General features: G+C 44.0%; 1 protein-coding gene across 4 annotated transcripts in view; it reads left to right on the plus strand.

The window, feature by feature from the left end:
* GRIA1 (glutamate ionotropic receptor AMPA type subunit 1) overlaps positions 1-22935 on the plus strand; it is a 287697-nt gene that overhangs the window by 140799 nt on the left and 123963 nt on the right. For all 4 annotated transcript variants that reach the window (XM_033096029.1, XM_033096031.1, XM_033096032.1 and 1 more), the window contains exons 3-5: positions 6568-6807; positions 9290-9474; positions 14340-14393. In XM_033096029.1, coding sequence (XP_032951920.1) covers positions 6568-6807; positions 9290-9474; positions 14340-14393 — 479 coding nt within the window. The remainder of the gene's footprint in view (positions 1-6567; positions 6808-9289; positions 9475-14339; positions 14394-22935) is intronic.

The raw sequence follows: 22935 nt of genomic DNA on the forward strand, positions 1-22935 counted from the left end.
AACTGCCTAGGATTGTAGTTAGGATAATTTATTCTATAGTGAACCCCCTTATGACTCTCTCAAAATGCCCTTTATTTCCCTTGATGCAAAATTTACTGAACTCCTGTGTAAGCTCGGTGAAGGCAGAAAACATGGCTGTCTTCTGTCATCCCTGTGTCCCAATTTTCTGGGAATATTATTTTCTGGTGCTCAATACATATTTGTTGAATTTAACAAAGTAATGATAAGGTTTTATCTAGTAAATGGCAAGGAAACCCTGGACATGTATCAAAATCCTAAATAATGTGACGCTGTTTAGAGGGGGTGGGGACAATTTATATCTATTATGGTAATACACTGCATGTCAATATTAGATCTTGGATGCAGGAAAGTATCAGGGGATGGAGGGCCACTCTTACGTCCTCTGAGTGACAGAAATGAAGCATATTTGATGTCACAGGTTAGAGTCAGATGAAGAATATCATTCCCACCAATAAGAATAGAGTTATTCGGGGAGGGAGGTGAGAGTCTAAAAGTCCTCCCATCCTCCACACATACTTTCTAACTCCCTCCCAAAAATGAAGCTATGCGGTCACCTCACCATCCACTATTTACAAGGAGGCCCCCCCATTTCCAGGGACTGAAGCCAGGAGCCAAGGAGCAATGCCTGTGTGGGAAGCCTTCAATGAAGTGACAATAAAAAAGGAGTTGCTAATACCAGGAGTTCAGTCCCCGGGAGAGAGATGTCAGGGCGAGTGCCCGGGGCTGGGAGACTTATTGATACTAAGTGGATGGTGCCTCAACCAGGAGTGATTATCAAAGAGGTTTGCGTGAACCGAGGATGGGGCTGGACGGCCGGCACCGTGCAGTGCGTGGGTTTTCCTGCCCTCGCCCATCCCCGCCCTCCTGCTTCCCCAAGAGGGAATTCCTGGCCTCTTTTTTTGACTCGCTCTGATTTTCGGACACATTCTGCTACAGAATCTCTTGACGGCAGGGCCCTCGGAAGATGACACTCTGGCAGGATTCCCTGAAGGCACTGTGTCTTTTTCCTCTCGACCAGTCTTTGCTGTCACTGTTCCTTCTACCTGGACTATTCCTTATGCTCATGCAACAGCACCATACCCCTCTCCCGGCTGCTTCCTGCTTATCTCTGAGAACCAAAGCTGGCACATCCCCTTGGAAACCCTCTTTGTGGTTCCCTGGATACTAGGATTAGGTGTCCGTGCCTGAGCCCTGAACACGTCCCTGCCACAGCACTTAGCCTGGAGTGTAATTACCTGGTGAGTTGTCAGTCTCTCCCACGGTCAAGGTGACAGTCCTGGAGGTCAGGGCCTGCCTAGTTTGCCATTGCATCTACACTGCCTAAGGATGTTGAAAGGTAGCTGGACAGATGGATAGACCAACAGAAGAACAGATGTGGTATATATGCTCTTCATGGTTCCCAGGGACAGAGAGGATGCATCAAACACACCACTCAGTTTTGTTTTGTTTTAATATCCATAGACCCTAGTGCAGTAATGCCTCTTCATCTGGTATTACAGGGAGGCAGTGTGCTACATGAGACCATTTTCTAGAAACTGAAGCTGACCTGTGTGCCAGGACTGTTTCCTTCCAACATTGTGAGGGGAGGGAGGGGGTTGCATATCACAGAGTTCCAGAGCGTGGCTCCTGTGGTCAGACGGCTGGAGTTCCCATGTTAGCTTCTTCGCCTTGCACTGGTCCTGGGCCTCACTTTTCCAATGTGTGACCTACCTCATAGAATGAAAGGAGTTAGTGCGAGGAAACGTGCTTGGCCCAGTGTCTGGCACTTTGTAAGTGCTCAAATGGCAGCTCTCAGTTACTACGCTCCGAGGCATTACAGGGAGCACAGCCATCTTAAATGGAGGGTGCCACACGTTGTCCAGCCTGCTCTGACTCAATGTCACGTGAGCGTCTGTGATGCCACTCGGGCACAGCCGAGTTCTGATGCTGCTTTTGAACATCTCCGTTTCTTCCCTTCTGTTTGCTGTACCTGACCATCCCTAGACCCCTTTCTGATTTGCTGCCTCTCCCCTACTAGGTAACTAACTCACACAGCAGGTTACAAATTGTATCTTAAATACAACTCAAGCCTCTGAATGCACCTTGATGGAGTGCTAGGATTTTGTTACAATCAGATTCAAGACCTCAGAGTCTTCATTTGATTTCTGGGTTTGAAACAGCACACTGGAGGTTGCTCAAAGATTGACCAGCAAATAACTCAAGTGTTGTCAATCAGTAAACATTTTTCAGTTAATTAGACTAGAATCTAGAATGTTAGAACCTGAAGAGACGTTAAATATTGTGGAATCTAAACTATCATTTTACAGATGGGAAACCTGAGGCCCAGGAAGAGTGTGGGGTTTACTTAAGGTCACATAAGTATTAGGTTGTGATAAAACCAAAAAGAGAACCCACTAGGTCTTCTGGCATCTAATCTAGTACTTTTTCTACAAGACAATGTTATCTCTTTGAATATTTATTGTGACAGATTCAAAGAACTGCCCTACAACTACTAATTACGCGTCTCAACTTTTAACCGATGACTTTATTCTCCCACAGGACTTGGACCTACAGAGTCTCTGCATCTCTCTCTGTCTCTCTGTCTCTCTGTCTCTCCGTTCCCCCCCCCCCCCCCCCCGTCTCTCCCTCTCTCTGCTCAGACTTAGCTGAAATGAGGAGCCAGATCGAAAAGTCAGAGGCTGAGCAACTCTGGGGGCCAGTGTCCACTCAGTAAACGCAGGCCAGGCTGCTCTTTTAGGGAGTCGTGAGTCAATGTACTGTGTAGCCTTAGAAGGAGGTACTCGGTTTCAGGAAGAGACATTTGCAAAAGGGAACAATAGGGAGATCATTTGAGGGGAGAAAATCCTGGCCTCTGGTGCGTCTAAGGATTTGATCACGTCTACTTGCTCTTACTTCTTTCTGCCACTCCATCTCAACTTTTCCTCCCCTACTTATAAACTTTTAGCAAGAAACACCAGCCATGAGGGACCCAGGGGCCCAGCTAAAGGTGAGAAACCAAGTAGATGACATGAGGGAATAGATCTAGAACATAAGAATTATATCCCAAAGGATCATATTTCATTGCAGCAAGGGGAGAAGAGATCCTAAAAATACCGCAGAGAACATATTATAATATTTTAACAGGGTTTATGGGCTCCTTACATACACTTCACCCAGTAAGATGGATTGTGCTTTTTGACAAATCTATATTTAACATGGGGGGTGGGTAATATACATCATACGCTTCCTGGTAGAGAAATTCATATTTATGGAAATCTTGATTCTGGCAATTACAGCAGACATTTAATGACAGTGCTCATTGTCTGCTGTGAGCAGATGGAGTGTCCTTCTTAGGGTGAAAGAGAAAACATAGTCACTTTAGAGGAGTAGGAGGTCCAGTGTGACCCAACAGTCATCTCTCTTTGGGTGCAGCTGCTCCTCATTCCCTACTGTGGGTTATGTGACCCTCTCGTCAAGCATTCATCATTCATTCAACAAATATTTATTAAGCATCCACCACGCCCCAGGCGCTATCCTGGCTTTAGGGCACAAATGAGCCCCCACTGTTTTCATAACAATTAACATTGACTCAAGCAGCCACGGGTATAAATAAGTAAAGAAAATGATTCCAAATAATAATTACAATGTAAGAAATAAGACAGAGTGATGGAATAGAGACCTATGAGAGGTGGGGGCTGAGGGGAGGGGAGAGTCCTCATTTAGGAGAAGTGATGAAGGAAGGCCTTTCTAGGAGGTGAGATCTGAGCTGAGATACAACTGCTGAAAAGGAGTGACCTTTGCAAAGACAGGAGGGAAGAGCATTACAGGCAGAGGAAGGAAACAGCTACTGCAGAGACTGCAGGGCAGAATGACCTCACGGCCCTAAGGCCAGTGTGGCCAGAGAAGGGGACAAGGTGTGGCGTAAGGTAGGAGAGGGCAGAGGGGCACGTCATTCAGGCTCTGAGTCATGATGAGGTGTTCAGGGAATTTTTTACTCTGTGCAATGGGAACCAGCAACACGTGTGAGAGGTTTTGTGCAATGAAGGGAAACAGTGTTTTGTTTATTTTGTTTAATTGAAAAGATCCCTCTGGCTTCTGGGTGGAGAATGGATGTCACTGCTGAAAAGGAAATGCCATAAAACTAGAATCCACGAGGACTACCTTCAGATACCAGGAGGACGTGGAGTGGGCTAAGAGCAAGCATTCCATGAGGTTCTGGTTTCAAACAGTGGTCTGTCCATGGACTTGGCACCTTGATAGGTACTGAATGCCCAGTAACCAAAAACACGCGAGCAGATGTTAACCATCACCTGCCAGGTCTCCTACACATGGGGTGCTGATTTCAGTGGAAGCTGGACAAATAACTTCTGTGGTTCAGTTGCAATCTTGACGCTTGAAGAGGCAATGATTACCAAGCCCATTATCTCTAGGGACTGCCTGAGAACTGAGACTCCTGATAAACAACTGGGTACCAGTGACCAACTGCATTCTGTACTGCAGCATGACCCAAAGGTTAAAAGTATTCCCCAACAAAGGGGGATATATTTGACAAAACCTATGTTCAAGTTGAACGGGATTCTCACGGTCTTTTAATGTAGTGTGCAGTGTGAACCTCCGAGATGAGGAGGGGGTATGCACCATTTTCCAAATGTATTTGACCAGAGAAGTTTGTTCTTTTCTAAAGAGCATCTTGTGGGACTAATGTTTCTTGGGACACATTTGGACAATGCTTGTGTAGCACAATTTGAGATCCCCCCCGATACACAAGGCAAGAGGGCGTCATGGAAGCAGGTGATGTGGTAAAGACAGCAGGTGATCTAAGAGCACTAATTTTTCATCTTAAAAACAAAACAAACTTGATGAGACATAAGTCATAGGTTTGTGATGAGGATTAAATAATCTAATATATGAGAAAAGATAAAAATTACTCTAAAATACTGTGCGTGTGATGAGAATGACTGACCTGCTTCACCATCCATATTGGGAGGATAATTTTCAGGCATTGGGGATGGTATTGGGTTTGGCCACCTGACTGGGGCAGACTGTGAACCCTCACTCATCCTGTATCACATTAAAATGAAGTTGAACAACAGAATGGTGGTGACCACGGGGGAAAGAGGGTGGGGGAGGCTGAAGCGCGTAAGAGGGGTCAAAAATATGCTAACGGAAAGAAACTAGACTTTGGGTGGGGATCATAGAATAGAATACACAGATGTCAAAGTACAATGTTGTACACCTGAAAAGTATATAATATTATTAAGCAACGTTACCCAAATGAATTTAATTTTTTTTAAAAAAAGAAGAAATAAAAAAATCAGAACAGCCTTATATATTTGGTTCAAAAATGAGTTTGGAATATTAGCTCCCTGAGAAGGGCCTAACTTAACATAGACATCTCAAAATCAGCTCTTCAACTTTAGCAATAACCCAAGGCTGAGTTTCTCCATCTCAGGATTGATACCAGCGTGTGTCTATTGGTCAACCCTGCTTCCATGTTTACCTATTCTTCATGGCTCTCAAGTACAGTTTTAGCTCCACATGCTTTTAATGTATGTTGTTTGCTTCACCCTTGGAGGTTTTTTTTTTTATTTTCTAGTAAGCTTATTAATCATAAATATTCTGTTTCTTTTAATAAATTCAACTTCTATTGCAATAATAATAATAATAATAATAATAATAAAGTTTAGTAGCCGACTGATGTGGAGTTTGGCCCCATAACCTTGGTCTTTTTACCATTATATTCTAACTAGCAGTATAACCAACCACAAACGAGGATTAGGAACTGCATTGGGATCTTACAGAATGTTCACACAGCTAAGCTATTACTATGGCTGATACACTAGGGGGCCTGGAAAATCTAGCAGGAAGTACAAACAGAAAATGAACACTGCGCAGAGAAATGTACACCAAAACCTAAGGGTAGGCTGGGAAAATCAATACTTGTTTTCTCAAACATGAATCAACAAGCGGGCAGACATCTTTCTTCCTATAGCATCTTTGCCTTAAAGTGACGGACAGTGTCTAGAAAGATCATTGGATTGGGGTCAAGATATCTGCTCAATTCAGATATGTCCTAGCTATGCTACCTTGGACATATTTGTTAAGTTTCTGGGCTTTAGTTTTTCCCCTTTAAGAGATGACCCAGTCATCAATTTCCTAACTCAACAAGGTTGTTGTTGAGATACAGTGAGAGAACATATGAAAATCGTTTGTATACATTTATAATTAATGTATACATCTGACAACATCTGGCATGGAATTGTCATCTAATAAACATTGGCTTAGATAGATAGGTGGGTGGGTTGGACAGATGAATGGGTGAGTGGGATGCATAAATGGGTAGAATGGGTGGACAGTTGGATAGTTTGATGGGATGAAAGGATGGATGGATGGATGGATGGATGGATGGATGGATGGATGGATGGATGGATGGATGGATTGGTTGGATGGGTGGATGGCTAGATGATGCATGAATGGATTAACTAGTGGATAGATTAGTTTTAGAGCCATGTGAAAGCTTGTTTGCAGCGTCTTCTATCCACTAATCCTTCTCTTCTCCTCTTCCAGTCTGTTCCCAGTTCTCCAAGGGAGTCTATGCCATCTTTGGGTTTTATGAACGGAGAACCGTCAACATGCTGACCTCCTTCTGCGGGGCCCTCCATGTCTGCTTCATTACGCCGAGCTTTCCCGTGGACACATCCAACCAGTTTGTCCTTCAGCTGCGCCCCGAGCTGCAGGATGCCCTTATCAGTATCATCGACCATTACAAGTGGCAGAAATTTGTCTACATTTATGATGCTGACCGGGGTAAGCTAAGGACTAGGGGAGGGAGACTGTTGAGAGATGGAGAGAAAACTACCAGCAGGAAGACAAATGATGCCTCCCCTCTCCCTTGAAAAGCATGAGGGAATAATCCAGAAATGCTGTATTTCTATGGACTGATTTTTCAGTGGCTAATTTCTAACTCATAGCGTAGTAACACAAGCTTTGAGAGCATGATCTTAATGTACCATGTCACTGTACAGCTCACCAAGCTTCCATGGCTCCTGAGTCCAGACTCAAAGCCCAAGAACCTCAGGTGAATGACTTATGGCTCACAACGTGGTTGTTAGGAGCAGAAACTCTGGACTCAGACAGACTGGACTGAATTCCATGTTCTCTCCTTTCCAGCTGTTCGACTTTGGGCAAACTCTCTCTGCCTCAGTTTGACCATTTATGGAGTAGGGATAAAATTCTCTCTGCCTTCATTTCCTCTTCTCTGTAATGAAGATAAAACCGATCTCTGCCTCATAAAATAGTTGTGGGGATTCAATGAGATAACGACGAGAAAGTGCTTGTCAGCGCCTGGCACATAATAAATGCTCACAGCCCTCTCTGCTAGTTGCTATTCTCATCATCACCACCGTCATTGTTATCAACTCTCCCAGGCCTTTCTAATTCTGCTTCCACCGAACTTTTGAATTTTATGTCACATTTTCCAAATGTTTCCTATACTTTTTACTTCTCTGCATCTTTACTATTGCTGTTCCCATTTTTCTGGAAGGCATTTCCCTTTTCAAATCTACATACGCAAATCCTTCTTCCCCCCCACGCTCCCCCGCACCCCGCCCCCACCACCACCTGCTCAAACATCACTTTCTCTCTTCCCTGGTCCTGAAGTGGGAACTCTGCTCTTTGTTTTTAATTCCTGTGGTGGTCTGTTGTACTGCATACAAAATAGTCCTATAAGAACTGAGTCGGACTGGTGTAAGTAAACAAACGGAACATGCAAGGTCTGGAAACCAAGGCAGAGGAGGATTTTCCTGAGCAAACAGGAAGTTTTATCGGAGAGTGACTATAGGCAGGCTTAGAAGACATTTGAGTAAGAGAGTAGCTTGTGAAATGGCTTTGCAGGAAGAGTTCGGCAGGCACTGTTCAGATGAGAAGGAGCCGGCAAGAGAAGCCAGAATACTCTCTCTTCTTAGATTTTTCTCTTTCCTCTCCTTAGTTTGATGATCTTCCTTCTCAGACAGCAGCCACTGTGAGCATCCCCTCCACAAGGGCTATTCCAGTGCAGCTTTGTGACAAAATGCAACTTGAATCCTGGACATGACTAAGCCAGAAAAATGTAACTTCAGTTACAGAGGATCATCTCTGGGGTCGGCAGAAGCACCCACACTCTTACAAAGGCTTTGCCGACCTCAGAATGAGCTCTGACATTTGCTAGCTGTGTGACCTTGGGCCAATGACTAAACCTCTCTGAGCCTCAATTGCCACATAAGTGAAACAGGGACGATAATGGTACCTACCTCACTCAGGATGAAGTGAATTGGAGACAGGAAAGCTAGCAGAACAGTGCCAGACAACATAGTAAACTTTTAGTATTATACTGAAACAACTAGTAGTGAAAAAGAAACAAAGGTAGGAAGCCATAACAAAATCAATCTATAGATGATTCCTGTTAGTTATTGTTGGAGGCATTAGCAGCATTACTGGGAAACAGAAACGATATATGTCCAAAAGACTGATTAATAATGCAAGAGTGAAATAACCAAGTGAGGTAGGCTCCACCTCTCCCAAAGATGCCATGTCCTAATTCCTGGAATCTGTGAATATGTTATATAACATGGTAAGACGGATTAAAGGTACAGATGGAATTAAGTTTGTTAATCAACTGATCGTAAAATAGATAATCCTGGGTTACTGGTCTGGACCCAGTGTAATCACAAGCGTCCTTAAATTTGAAGTTGGAGGCAGGAGAGCCAGTGTCAGAGTGTAATGTGAAGACCTGACCAGTCACTGCTGGTTTTGAAGGTGGAAGAGGACATAAACCAGGGAAAGTAGGCATCCTCCACGTGCTGAAAAGACAAGAAAATGTTCTCCCCTAGAACCTCCAGAAAGCAACACATCTTTGCTGACACCTTGGTTTTAGCGCGGGGAGATTCATTTCAAACATCTGACCTCTGGCAGTAGAAGATGATAAATGTGTGTTGTTTTAAGCCACTGACTTTGTGGTCATTGACAGCAGCAGAGGGAAACTAATACACCATCTAAGTCTCCAAGATGGTGTAATGGGCTCCTCTAGCCCTCAGCTACAAATTGGAAGACAGCAGTTAAGTTCAGTATACATTGACTGAATATCTACTGTGTGAGAGGCAAAATATGATACTGAGATAGACCACACATTCATGAATTTGCTTGACGGTTATTAGGTGCTATTTAGATATCAGATTGGCACATTTAAAAAACAGTTACCAATCCCTGTGTGTTCTGATAGCTACTTTCTCTGTCCTACTCACCCGACCTCCAGGTTTGTCAGTCCTACAGAAAGTCCTGGACACAGCTGCTGAGAAGAACTGGCAGGTGACAGCGGTCAACATTTTGACAACCACGGAGGAGGGATATCGGATGCTCTTTCAGGACCTGGAGAAGAAAAAGGAGCGGCTGGTGGTGGTGGACTGCGAATCGGAGCGCCTCAATGCTATCTTGGGCCAGGTAGTGAGCACTGCAAAGGCTCAGGGTGGGAGAGGGAGCCGATGACCTTCTGCCTTGGGTGTTACAAAGAGAATTCTTAACTAGATGAGGACAGATGCCTTCCTCCTCACATGCTGTAATTCATCACATTTAATTCTGAAATGTTAGGAAATAGCACAAACAGTGGGAGGAGCCTCGACATAGGGCTTCCCATGGTTCTCAGACCATTCGACCAAAAACTTACTTCCGGCGTTTCCCTTTATTGTGAAAAAGCAAATCGCATTGTAGTGTTTGTGAAGTGCTATCGCATTAGGAACACAGCCTGCAGAGCCAGGTTCCGGGGTTCAGCTCTGCATGCTGTCACTCACTGGGCTAGCATTTGGCATCTCATGCATTTGGCCCACTGACCTGTGTTCAGAATGTAAGGAGCAGCAGGACCTTCCCTTTCTCCTATATCCTTGAACACAAGCATGTGTCTGAGAAATCAGTTGATTGCACCTTCTATGGAAGAGCATTGTAACCTCAACAGTTTTTAGCCAACGGTCTCTAAGCCCCGGTTCCTCCACTTCTCAGAACAAAAGCATATGCCTACCACAGAAGTAGCAGGCCTTTGTATAGATCACTTGTCTTTTTAAATTATGGGTGTGTATACAGATGAGCCAGCAAGGAAGGAGATTTTGCAATCATTTTTGAACAGTGCTACAAAATTAAAGGTGGTAGTTTCAGGTACTGACAATGTGACAAAGCCTGCGCGTGGAATCCCAACGCCAGCCCAGCAAACACTCGGAGGTCTCAGCAACAGAACAGGAGAGATTCTGAAAGTCAGGAATTCCTTAAGACATTAACTCTGTGTTCTACTTTACAAAGTGTGGCTCTGGCCTCCCCTCTCGGAACGACAAACCAGCAAAAATGGTTTCCATTGAGAAAGCAGTTCTCTGGGCTGGAGTCAGGGGATTTGAATTCTGGTGAAGTGAGGTAGTACAGGGAAATGGTGAAGAGCAGAGACCCAGGAGCCAGAGCGGCTGGGATTCTAGTATTTACTAGCTCTGTGACCTTGGGCCAAGTTTTTAATCTTTCTACATCTGAGGTTCCTGATCTGTAAAATGGGTAGAATAATAATAATAGCTTCCTTTAGGGGCTCCTGTGAGCCTTGAAAGAATCTCTACATGTAAAGCATTTAGAATCAACCCTGCGCCACAGAAAGGGATATATGTCAGCATTTGCCGACTTTGGCTATTCATCGTACCAACTAGCTCTGTCTTCTTGAGTCACTCCCTCAAGTGTCCTCGTCTGTCAAACAATAATAAAGACCCCTGCTCTACAAAACTAAGAAAAGATGAATGAGATGGAGGTGGAGAAAGTGCTGAATGATGATTAGGGATTCTTCATAGACGGATGATTTGGCCTACATTGTTTTATAAGCGAGAACAGCCGTTGCTACTGTTTTCTGAGTACTTGCCGTACACCAGACATTAGGCCAAGCCATTCCCACACACGTCCCGCTTCTCCTCACAGCAACTCTGTGAAACAGCTTCTATCAATTCGCCTGTTTTACAAATGAAGAAACAAGGAATTATGCTTGCCCAAGGACTCGCAGCTAGAATACAAGAAAAGCAAGAAGCCAAACCCAGCTTGGTTTGGCTACAGGGCCCAACCTCTTAAAAATGCAACTTTTCAGCCTCGCTACTCCCTCTGCCAAAGGACAAACTTGGATTTGATAAGGAAGTTACTTGTCTGTATGCGTATTTTATATGGTAGTATATTAACTTTTTAAATTGTTGGATTCATCTACTCTGGAAGAGACCGAAGAGCTGAAAGGATCTTACGGACCACTTGATTTACCATTTGCACTCATATTTTACAGACGGGATGACTGACAGTCACGGTGGCAAATGAATGACTTGCCATGGGTTCAGACAACTAGTTAGTGACAATGATGATTCTAGAATTTAAATCTCCTGACTTGCAGTCTGACATCGTGGCTAACACCATCAGAAACTATCTAATGCTCAGCAACCGGGATCTTTTCAGTGTAACACAAGTGTTCTGCCTAACCTAAGAAGGGAAGCAGTGATTCCACCTTCCTAACAGGCTCTCAACCGCCTGCCTGTCTCCAGCCCCCAGACATGGAGCTAGAATACAAGCTGCATGAAGACAGGCATTTTCGTTTTGGTTTCTTCTCTGCCGTACCCTAACACAGCGCTTAGCACTGACAGGCATCCCATAGACGTTTCCCAAGTGAGTAGAAAGAATAGGGAATCAGTGAAGGCTCGAAGAAAGTTCCCAAATGGGAGACGGGTCTGGGTATCTATAGGTAGCCATTGGCTGTGTAAGACCCTTTCAGCTGGAGCGAGGAGCACGTAACGTAGGGAAGCGCAGAGGGTACAGAATGGCTTAGCAGCTGAGTAGGGGATGCTGCTGGGAGACGATGACAGGCAGATGGGCACGTGACGATGACTCTCCTTGGAGAATGTTCTAAAGAATCTGGGGTTTATTCCGTAAGCAGTGGGAAGGCAGTGAAGGTTTATGAACGGGGGACAGGGTTATTAGGAGATAATGCTTTATCCAGATAGGACACCAAATTATATAATACAGTCATTAAGTTCAGAATGAGGTGGAGATTAAAGAGACCAGGACTAGGCCGTCCATCACATCACCCTGTTTTATTGCTTTCATGGTGCTTCTCACCTGCTGAGATCTTGTGCATTTATCTGTTGTTTTTTTTTTAATATGTTTACCATCTGTCTCCTTACTAAAATGTCAACTCAGCTCAACGAGGGCATGGGGACTTGTTCATAGCACAGCGCTTGGCATATAGTCCATGTTCAATAAATATTTGTTGATTGGATTAATCAATCACAGAAGGTTTTGCGGGGTACTTGGGATTAAAGCTCAGCCATAAAGGTTATGAATAATCATAGAGAACAGAAACGGCACTCCAAACACCAAGATTGTGAATTAAGGCCACCCAGTGGAAATGAGCTTTGAAAGAATGGGGTCAGTGAGGCAATGGCTTCCCCGGGAAATTGTACATTACCTTTATGGCACTTTTCTCAGTCTGTAACCCTGCGTGCATTTCTGTCTGTCTCTGTTTGGTATGGGTCTGCTCCCAGTAGACTGCGACCTCCAGGAGGGCAAACACCACACTTGATTCACTTTCCACTATATCCCCAGCACATTGCTTATACATAGTAAGCACTTAATAAATATTTGTGAAAGGAAGGTAGGAGAGGAGTGAAGGTAGGCCAGCACGTGGGTAGGTGAGGACATGGGTGGGAAGGTTAGTATTAGGTTGAATCATATGAAATTTCTCATTTTTATTGGTCACAAGTCATCAGTTATCAGCGGTTTCCTATGTTTCAACCTGTAATTTCATCTTGCAGAGATTACAGTTACCCATTGCCTGATGTGGTGGGTTTTGAAGTATCTTTTATTTGCTGTTTTGTGTTTATTAGAATCTAAATAGGTTTTTGATAAAGGTATCTCGTTGTTGAAAGGGCAGCAAACCATTTGACAAGAAGATGAAAAAGTAATGAAGAAGTATTAATAAAACTATCATCCCAATAGTATTTGAGCTCCATGGTCTAGAATTTCACAATCTAAACCACTGTTTTGGGGCATTCACATATGCACTCGCATTTAATTATTCCCTACATAAAAAAAATGTGTGTGCTGCTATGCGCATATGAGTACATCCAATTAAGTAGATGTCTGAATGTGGATTTTAATAACTTTGAAAATTTATTCAGTTAGAGAAGAGGCATATGTTTTATGCCTCATTGCAATAGTGCAGGGAGGAGAGCCAGGAGGTACCAACCTCAATTTGACGATTGAAAAAAATAAATAGATCAAGTTAACTTGCATGATGGGCTGAACCAAGGCCCACAGTCTTCCCTGGGTGGTAGGTCTGGCGACCCAGGCAAACCTCTGGGTAGTTCTTTCCACAAATGATTTTCCTGCCCGCAATGATGAGGATGGAGACAGACAGGCAGCTGATTCCCTATTGGGAACGTGGAATCACTGCCTCCCTTCTTAGGTTAGGCAGATTCAGGATGGAGGGATGTTTTGGGACCCTGGCTCTTGATGAGTAAGCATCATCAGGCTAATCACATGGAAAGGTTCACAAGAGTCAGGTCCCTATCCTGACACTGCTACCAGGTTGCTGAGGAATTGGGACAAATCACTTTCCTTCTCTGAGCCAGGACTTCCCATCTGTACAGTGAGGTGTTGGACCAGGTGATTGTGACATTCCCTTCCAGCTTCTGGGTTGAGTGGCCCATTGATATCCACATATCCAACTGATTTAGGCAAGAAGGCACAAAATTCAGGGACATAAGGAACAGTATCTGAATATGGTTCAGGCAAGGAGTTTAAAGGTCAAGAGCTGGTGTAGAATCATCCGTGCACCCATCTGACCACCCATCCCCTCATCCGGTCATCTGTCCACCCAAGCAGCAGACATTGTCATAACAGTGACAGGGAATTCAATGCAGCATAACATCACCACCAGGGAAGAATCTCCATGCATGGGGAAGGCTTTAGTGAAAGGAGAGAAGTGAGCCTTTCAGCTGGGTCCTTGGGATCATGATAACACTCCCCAACCCCTGGAATCAGACAGAACGGATTTCAAGTCCTGCATCTGCTACTTAACAGCTGGGTAACCTTAGGGAGCTTATTTAACCTCTCTATGCCTCAATTTCCAACTGTAAAATGCGGATCTCAACAACGCCACCATCATTAGGTGGCTGTGATATTGTCGTTGGAGTACTTAGGATAGGGCAGGGCACCTTGTAAGTTTACGCAGTTAATGTTAGTTCCGACTATTATTGCTGTTGTGGCTTTCATTGCTGCTATGATTGAGGAATCCCCTCCCTTGTGTTTTGTAGATTATAAAGCTGGAGAAGAATGGCATTGGCTACCACTACATCCTTGCAAATCTGGTGAGTAGAGCATACCTGCAGGCTCTCAGCTTATGGGTCTTTCCATGTTTGGGGCCTAGCTTTCTTCCGTGGTCCCTGGCTGATGGGAACTGCATGGTTGAAAGGGGCAATGGGGAGCTACAACGCTAAGTCCTGGCAATACCGACTATACCTTTTCGCCTCCACATCCCACTTGTGGAAACCACAGCACACTGCTGATGAACCTCCCACCTCTAAATGTGCTGATGGGCAGGGCTTCCTTAGTCATCACAATTCTAGCTTTAATCTACTCTCCTCCATGGAAATAAGGACAAAATCTCCACCCCCGTGAATGGATACAAGATGTTTCAACCCCACTGTTTCTGACCCTCTATTTTGACACCAGTGATAATTTTGTAGTTTATAAATACAAACATTTAAACCATAATTAATTATACTAGCACAGACAAATCTTTAACCCAGAAACAGTTTTCCAGCATGAACAACACAATTTCAATTTATTTTTTACCCCCTTTTCTACATGGCATAGGTGAGACGTCATTTTTTAAAAAATGTGTTTTCATTTTAATGGATTATAGGTCTCTTTATTGGGTGCAATTACTTTTCATGTTATGAAGATTTGACTCATCAAATAATTTTTTGTACATATTAAATTTTACCTAGTAACATGTGCCATTATGAGTTTTCTTTTGTGGCCATTATTTCTGACAATTCTATTTCTCCTGGGTCATGTTTTGCCATCTACTTTTTTTGAATCACGAGGTGTGATTCTTCCAGCAGTTTTTTCCCCAAAGCTAAATGTAATTTTATTTTGCCTTTAGTCCCATTTTTTTAAAGAGTTTTATTGAGATGGAATTTATGTATCATGCAGTTCATACATTTAAAGTGTACAATTTAATGGTTTTTAATAGATTCACAGAATTGTGAAACCATCAACACAATCTAATTTTAAAACTTTTCATCACCCCAAAAGAGAAATCTAATATCCATTAGCTGTCATTCTCACTGTGCTCCAAATTCTCTTAGCCCTACACGACCACTAATTTACTTTCTCTATCATTTGCCTATTCTGGACATTGCATGTAAATGGAATCACACAATATATGGTCCTTTGTGACTGGCTACTTTCAGTTAGCATAATGTTTTCAAGGTTCATCTATGTTGTAGCATAAATCAGTATTTCATTCCTTTTATTGCCAAATAAGATTCCATCATATGGATATACCACATTTTGTTTATCCATTCATCTGTTGATGGACATTTGAGTTGTTTTCACTTTTTGACTATTGTGAATAATGCTGCTATGAACTTTTGTGTACAAATTTTTCACTTGACTATATGCCTAGGAGTGGAATTGCTGGATTATATGGTAACTCTGTGTTTAACCTTTTGAGGAACTCCAAAATTGTTTTCCAAATCAGCTATGTCTCCCATCAAATTAATAGCAAATTTTTATATTGATTAAAATATTTTAATCCATCACAAATTTTTCATGTCAAAGTTTGAGCAATTGTCAGACTTCCTTAATGGTAACTTTTTCTACAAAGTTTGCTTGTTATCCTGGCTTGTCCTTGCAATTTTCTGTGTTTCCATTAAGACATGATGTTTAGATTTTTATCTGTAACAAATTACATCATGTACAGTTTTAGCCACGTTATTTTGTGTTTATTATTTCTATGAGTAACATTCATTATTAATTGAACAAAAGATTGATATTTTCAACTTATTTCTGGAATAAAAGTCATTAGTAGAACAAAGACACAGGTTCGGGGTGTACGTAGTATGGAAAAGCCAAAGTAACAGGATCTGAAAATGGGACCAAAGCACCCTGCCTAACTAAACCTCAAGTTCTGTCATTCCTTCTGGCCTAATCTCCATCCTTAGACAAATACCTGTCTATAAACTTTCTTTCCGCATAGATTGATCCCTGCCTTAGCGATCCCAATATTTCAAGCTCAGGACTGGAAGTAAAAAGGGTTTTTCCTGAGAGAGGTTAATTTAGACCTGGCTGTTAGGGGCTAAATACGTTATTTTTCTCAGAAGTATTTGCACTTTAAATAGGGTGAGGGGGGTGGCTTCCCAGAGACTTTTAGGGCAAAAAAACGTTTTGCAAGGATGGAATTTTTGACTTTGTAATGAAGAAAACCCTTGACATCCCTCAAATCCCAGATCCTTAGTGCTGGAAGGGACTTTGGAAGTCAATTCCATCTAAGTCTCCTTTATTTGTAGGAAAACAGAACTAGAAAGGTGGTGTGACTTGGCCAGGGTCACACAGCAAATAGTGATAGAGCTGGGCCTAGCACTAGAGGGAATGGGCCACATCCAGTGCCGTGTCCACTGCTCCAGGACATTTCTCAGTGCAGACCGTGCAGGCACTCGGAGAATACACAGAACAAGGCGGGGGTCGGGGGAGTGTTCAGGCATAATCACCTCTCCAGGGTGAGACACCAAGTACGGATCACAGCCAGTGAAGGACCTCAGGTAATTATATCACCAGCCTCCATCTGTTGCCAAGTGACCCCTCGGTCACAGCGTCACCAAGGCAGCGCCGTGGGTTTCTGTATCCTTCTGATCCACATTCTTCTTGTTCTACCTAATGAGCTCTCAAATTCTTACAACTGCCAGCTAATAGGATGCAAATTGCATATACCATCCAAATACAAGAGACTTGCATGTTCCAATAGATTAGTTGATAATTAGGCTTCAAATTACTAATTAATTCAGTTTGAAACATAGTCGGATATGTGGTGTATGGTTTTCTTTCCCCTTCAGAGGAATAACGAAGTTCGTAAGACGATCATTTTTAGAAATTCCGCCATGTAATTAGCCTGCTGCGACATGGAACTGACCCCTCCTTCAGCGTGTTTGTGATTAGGGTGTTATTATAGCGTTAGGAACCAAGGAAGCTTTTGGAAAGTTTAACAAAAGGAAGGAGCTTCGCTTCCATTTTGCAGTTCTTTCTCTCCCTGTCGGAATGCACTGGCTTCAAAGTAGCCAACAGCATTCATCCAACAGATCGCTTTGGAGGGATTGGGAGGAAGACTGGGGGTCAGAGAGGAGAGCTTTATGGACAGTGAATCAAAACCAAACAAACAAAAAACCCTGCTTTTTGTTTGGACACCACTCTTAGCTAATGCCGTCATCTTGGGCAGCTCGTCAGCCCTCTGTTTCCTCATCCGTGAATTGGGAAGAACAGCTCTTGCTCTATATGCATATGTGTCGTTGGGGAGACCAAGTGGGTTGCTGAATGCCACTATGCTTCGAAAAGTTGAAAGTGCTCCGCATGGGTGCAGAATTCTTATTTCATATACTAAATTGATCCATCGGTGCATCACATATGAGAATTGTGTGTTTATATATGTATTCATATTTGGTATGTGATAAGATAGACGTGTATTTATTCCCCATAGCATGGGTATGTCCCTATAGTGAACTTGAACCAGGCAGAAACTGGAGAGCTATGTCATTATTTCTCAAAGAAGCCTCTGGGCCCTGGACCCCACGGGAGGGCCACGCTATCCAGTCCGCTGTCAGTGCCCCTCCAAACCCCACCACTGACTCTGTTCACTCCCTGCTCAGAGATTGTAGTCAAAGCAGACATCCACCAGCCGGGGACCTCCAGAGTGATACCTCTTATCTCGGTGATGCATCAGCAGCAAACCTTCGACCAAACGAGTGTTTCTCAAAAGAGGGGAACTGTGGGCTCCAACACTGCGTCTGCAGAGCCAGTTTGGGAAATACAGAGCTAACAGTTAAATGATTTGGTGGCGTTGGGACTGCAAAAAAAAAAAAGAGTACTCACATCATGGGACAAATGACTGACCAGATTACTAATACTGATGATTAGAGTTGCACGGAAATTTTTTTAAAAAGCACATTTAAAAATTCTTGTAGAGAACTCGCCGACCTTCGAGAATTTACAAACAGTCCAGCAGACCCCAGTTTGAGAAGCATTTGAAGGTGTTGGTTGTCTTTCGTTGTCAACCATGTTGTACCACCTGGGAGGTTAACAACAACAATAACAGCAATCCCTCCCATTCTCGCCCCATGTTATAGCTTATGTGACATTTTCCCATTAATCACGCCACTGGGTTTTGAACATCACTATGCCCTTGTGAAGTAGGTATGGCAGCATTTATCGTCCCCATTTTACAGATGTAAGAACTGAGGCTCAGAGATGTCACGTGACTGGGCTGCAGAGGAGGAAGGCAGGCACGTAGGCAATGCAGGCTGGCTCTCAGGAATCTGACAAAAACCAAGCAATGTGGGCATAGAACAGGATAACCGGGCTAACCTGATGCCAAGTCCCATGAGCCAGAGCCACTGAAACAGAATTATTTCAACCCCTACTAAATAACGAAATGATAACAAAGGCAATCACTGCTGACATTCATTGAATGATAGCTACCTCCCAGATAGTAGGATAAATACTTATTTGCATGTCTGTTAAACCCCACAGTAGTCTTAGAGGTTGATAATATTATCCCCACTTTTCAGCTGAAGACAATACGGTTCAGAAAGATTAGCGAGTTTTTGAAAGTCACAGATTAAGAAAGTGATGGAGCTAGGCTTCCCCTCCTGGACTACAGACCTCCAAATTCCAAGTTCTTACTACTGGGCCACGTGACCGCTGAGCGTGGGGGAGTCGTGGGGACGTGCAAGCGGTGGGGGCTGGACTTTACATCTTGCCAACAGTTGCAGCAATAGACCTGGAACACAAACTCAGGCTTTCCAACTCCTGTTGGGTAACTTTTCCATTCTACACTGATGGCATATTATAATCATAATTTGTAGTGTTTAAGGTAGCTGAGGGAGAGACAGTAAGGTCAGATTGTCCCGGGTCTTACTGAGGTATTTGGCGACCAGGGCGGTCAGCCATTTCCACCATGTGGCTGCAAATTAACTTTTGTGAAATGTTAGAGTTGAAGGTTTTGGTCCATGTGGCAGCTCATTCAAGCCCCTAGCTCCATGCTGCTGCCCTTCTGCTGTATCAGCCCTGAGAAGAAACTGTTCTCTAGTCTCCTTGCGCCCTTATGGTGAGAAATCTGTCTATACCTTCTGTAAGGCTGAGTTTGCCCACTTTCTTCTGTGCCTCTCTTCCCACCATCTCAGTACCACACAGTCATGTTTGGTTTCTGTAGACTCTGGTTGGGGTTTTCCAGTAGTTGAGAAGGGTGGCTCTGGGGTCGAACAGACCTGAGTTTAAATTCTGGCTTTATACGTATTAGCTGTGTGACATTAGTCAAGTTACCGACCCTCTCTGAGCTTTCATTGCCTCACCCGTGGGAAAAAAGGAATGTTGTGATATTATCTGCTTCTTCCCAAGGTATCATGTGAATTAAGCGAGATAACACATTATAAAGTGCTTATAGTAATATTTGGCCAACATAAGCACTCACTCAATGTTCATAATTACCATCATAATAATCATGGTTATCACCATCGTCATCATTATTAGTGGGGAAAAAAGACACTTAATATCTGGGAGGTCCCTCAGCTCCCTCCCAGACTAAATCTCATCCACGACTGAGTCACAATTATATCATATCTTCCTCCCTGTTTGTCCATAAGCGCCTGGAGGAAGGAATGTGCCTGCCTTGTTCACTGATGAATTCCCAGTGCCTGGTAAACTGAGCTGCACGTAACAGGTGTTCTTTAAAAAGTCACTGAATGCATGAATGAGTGAAATGACTTCTCAGGAAATAAACAATGTTTGTACCCCCATCTCGCACAGGCTAAAGGCCAAATCCTAGCTTGTACGCTAAAAGAAACCAAGATAGTGGGACTATGAATACAGTTATGACTCTGTACATGATTAGACAGACACGGGGCCACCAGGGCTTCTAATCCACTTCTCATCCATCTGGATCCTGCTTGAATCATAGCCAGTGACGAGGCACTTGTTCCCCTGCGTTACCCCTTTCTCCTTTCAAAGGGCTAGGACAGGCTCTACAATCTTTCTCCAGTGGGGCCTGGGCTGTCCTGTCACCCGCTCATCACTCCGGGCTCCCCCTGCCCTCCTGGGAACTATGGAGAACATCTCTGTTGCCGTCCCACAAAGCAGCCTTCCAAGTACACGACAGCATTCGCTTCGTGTACTTGGACACCGTTACCCTGCTTGCTCTTTGGTGTTTGCTCCTCCAGTCCTGACACTTTCCTGACCACCAGGCCTTCTCACAGGATGTGTTTCCAACAGCCCACCCCCTGAACACCAAACATGGACCACACATGTCCATTGCCTAGCACTCTTCTGGGCTCATGCAAGAAGCGCCAAAAAGGGCTCGGCTTGATGTTTGTCGTGGAAGCAACACGGCCTTGTCTTCCAGCTATATTGGCACATCTAAACAACATGTTTAAGTGACTGCCGGAGAAACACCACAACTGTGAGAGTAACGAAAGCCCACAAATGCCCCTGAACTGCCAGAGCCTGGCAGTGATATGCTCGACAGGTCTCTGCAGGTGGCAGAGTATCTAGGAAGGATCAGGAAGCTCCCATGCAGCCCGTAGTCGTGTGAAGAGTGGGCCCTTGTCCTGGTTCGAAGAATCCAAGGGTTCCTAGGAGCTCACCTCCCCCAGCCCCTCCTTTTACAGTATGGGCACTCGAGGTGCAGAGAAGGGAAGGGACCTGTTTGAGGTCACTCAGAAGTTAAACAGCAGAGTTGGGCTGGGATTTGGAACAATCATTTGCTCTGTTCTTTGTTGTTTCTTCCCCCACCCCGCCCAAGGCTGCTTCTCAATTTCCACAGCATGTGCATGTGTGTGCGTGTGTGCGTGTGTGTGTGTAAGAGAAAGAAAAAGGCAAAAACGGAGACACACACACACACACACAGAGAAAGGGACTCAGAAGCTCTCCCTCCCTTCTTCCTGTGCCCCTCTCAGAGTCTCCCTTCACTCCTGGGGCCCATTCCAGTTTCCCCTCCTCTCTACCATCCCGTCTTCCTTCTCTCTCTGCTTTCCCCTCACTCTCCTGTAACAGTGACAGCACACGGGTTACTCTGTGATCACCGGAGCTGACACAGCAGAGAGCCTGTGGAAGGAAAGCGGAAGTGGGTGGCTAAAAAGCCAAGTCTCAGATCCCAAAGGGTGCTCACTTCCCTGGTGGCCCAAGCATCCCTTCAGGCAAAGCCTAGTCTATGTTACTCTTTGCACTCACACTCCATGCTCTAAAATAATCCACTGCAGACACCGCTGAGAGTTTCGGTGTCCTTCCAAAACTGTGAGATTATATTCCCATTTTATGAGTGAGGAAAAGGAGGTTCAAGTTGCTGAAGGAACTTTTCCAAGGTCATGTAGCTAAAGCTAGCATTTGAACTCAAACCTTTCTAATTCTCAAGATTCGGCTCACTCTCCATTGGACAACACTGCCCAAATCAGAGAAAACTTTGCAACGCTTAGGCCTGGTATTGTAATTGAGGAAAGCTGAGAAATAAACTCCTTTCCTCCTGAAACTGCCTGGGTTTGAATTCTGACTCAGCTACTTACCAGAGGTGTGACCTTGGCCAAGTCACTTTACCTCTCTGTACTTCAGTTTCCTAACCTATAGGTGGAAGTATTAATATACCTCACAAGACAGAGATAAAATAAGTTCATTTATATCAAGGTTTAGAACAGTGAGTGCAACAGAGGCCTGGGGTCTCATCCTAACTCTGCCACTGACTCATTAGCATTTGCACACACAAAAAAATTATATTTTTTGAGGGTCTCAATTTGTTCAAGATTTGGTACAATGTTTTCAAAAGGAATAAATTATCAAAAGGACCTTTCCAGGCAAGCAATTTATGGTTTTAGTTTTTCTGCCTCTCTTTGCAGTCCAGAGGTTTCAAAGCAACATCTCAAACCACATTGGCTCCTTTCATCATAAGGGAGAGGTTGCTCTATTAATCTCAAACACTCTCTGTTTTCATCCTTCCCTCTTGCAAACCATGCACACCTTAGCTGATTCAGAATAGCTGTTCTCATGCTGAGTTGGTGGACCATTCAGATATGCAAAACAGTGGCTGCAGAGCCACTTGCTATCACCAGCATAGAAGCTGGAGAGACACATTCCTTAGCACTAATTTTGGCAGCTGGTCAGTCATGTGTAACTAGAAGGGTTCAGTCCTCACTTCCTTACTTGTCTCTCTTTTTTGGACAGAAAAGCAGATCATATAATGGGAAAAACATGTTGCCCGTGACACCTGGGGCTCTAGGTGCCAGCGCTGTTCTAAGAATTTGACACATATTAAGGTAGTTAATCCTCACAATAGCCCTATGAGATACATACTATAATAATCCGTATTTTGCTGTGAAGGATATTGATGCACAGAGAGGTTGAGTAGCCTGCCTGCTGTCACACAGCTAGGAGGTGGAAGAGCTGAGATTTGAATCCAGGCTGATGTGTACAGTCATTTCCTCTTATTCACTACCCTCTGTCACTCTGACTCCTAACCTCAGAGCATGTATGTTATCTGCTTAGAGGATTCTTCCCTGAGCACTGCACCCCACCGAAGCCTCTTCTTTCAGGTTTTATTGCTTCCACTGGGAAGCCTTCTCTGAGCTACAGGGTTATGGTTTGGTCCACTTA

Source organism: Rhinolophus ferrumequinum, chromosome 24 (assembly GCF_004115265.2).
Source record: "Rhinolophus ferrumequinum isolate MPI-CBG mRhiFer1 chromosome 24, mRhiFer1_v1.p, whole genome shotgun sequence".
Lineage (NCBI taxonomy): Eukaryota > Metazoa > Chordata > Mammalia > Chiroptera > Rhinolophidae > Rhinolophus > Rhinolophus ferrumequinum.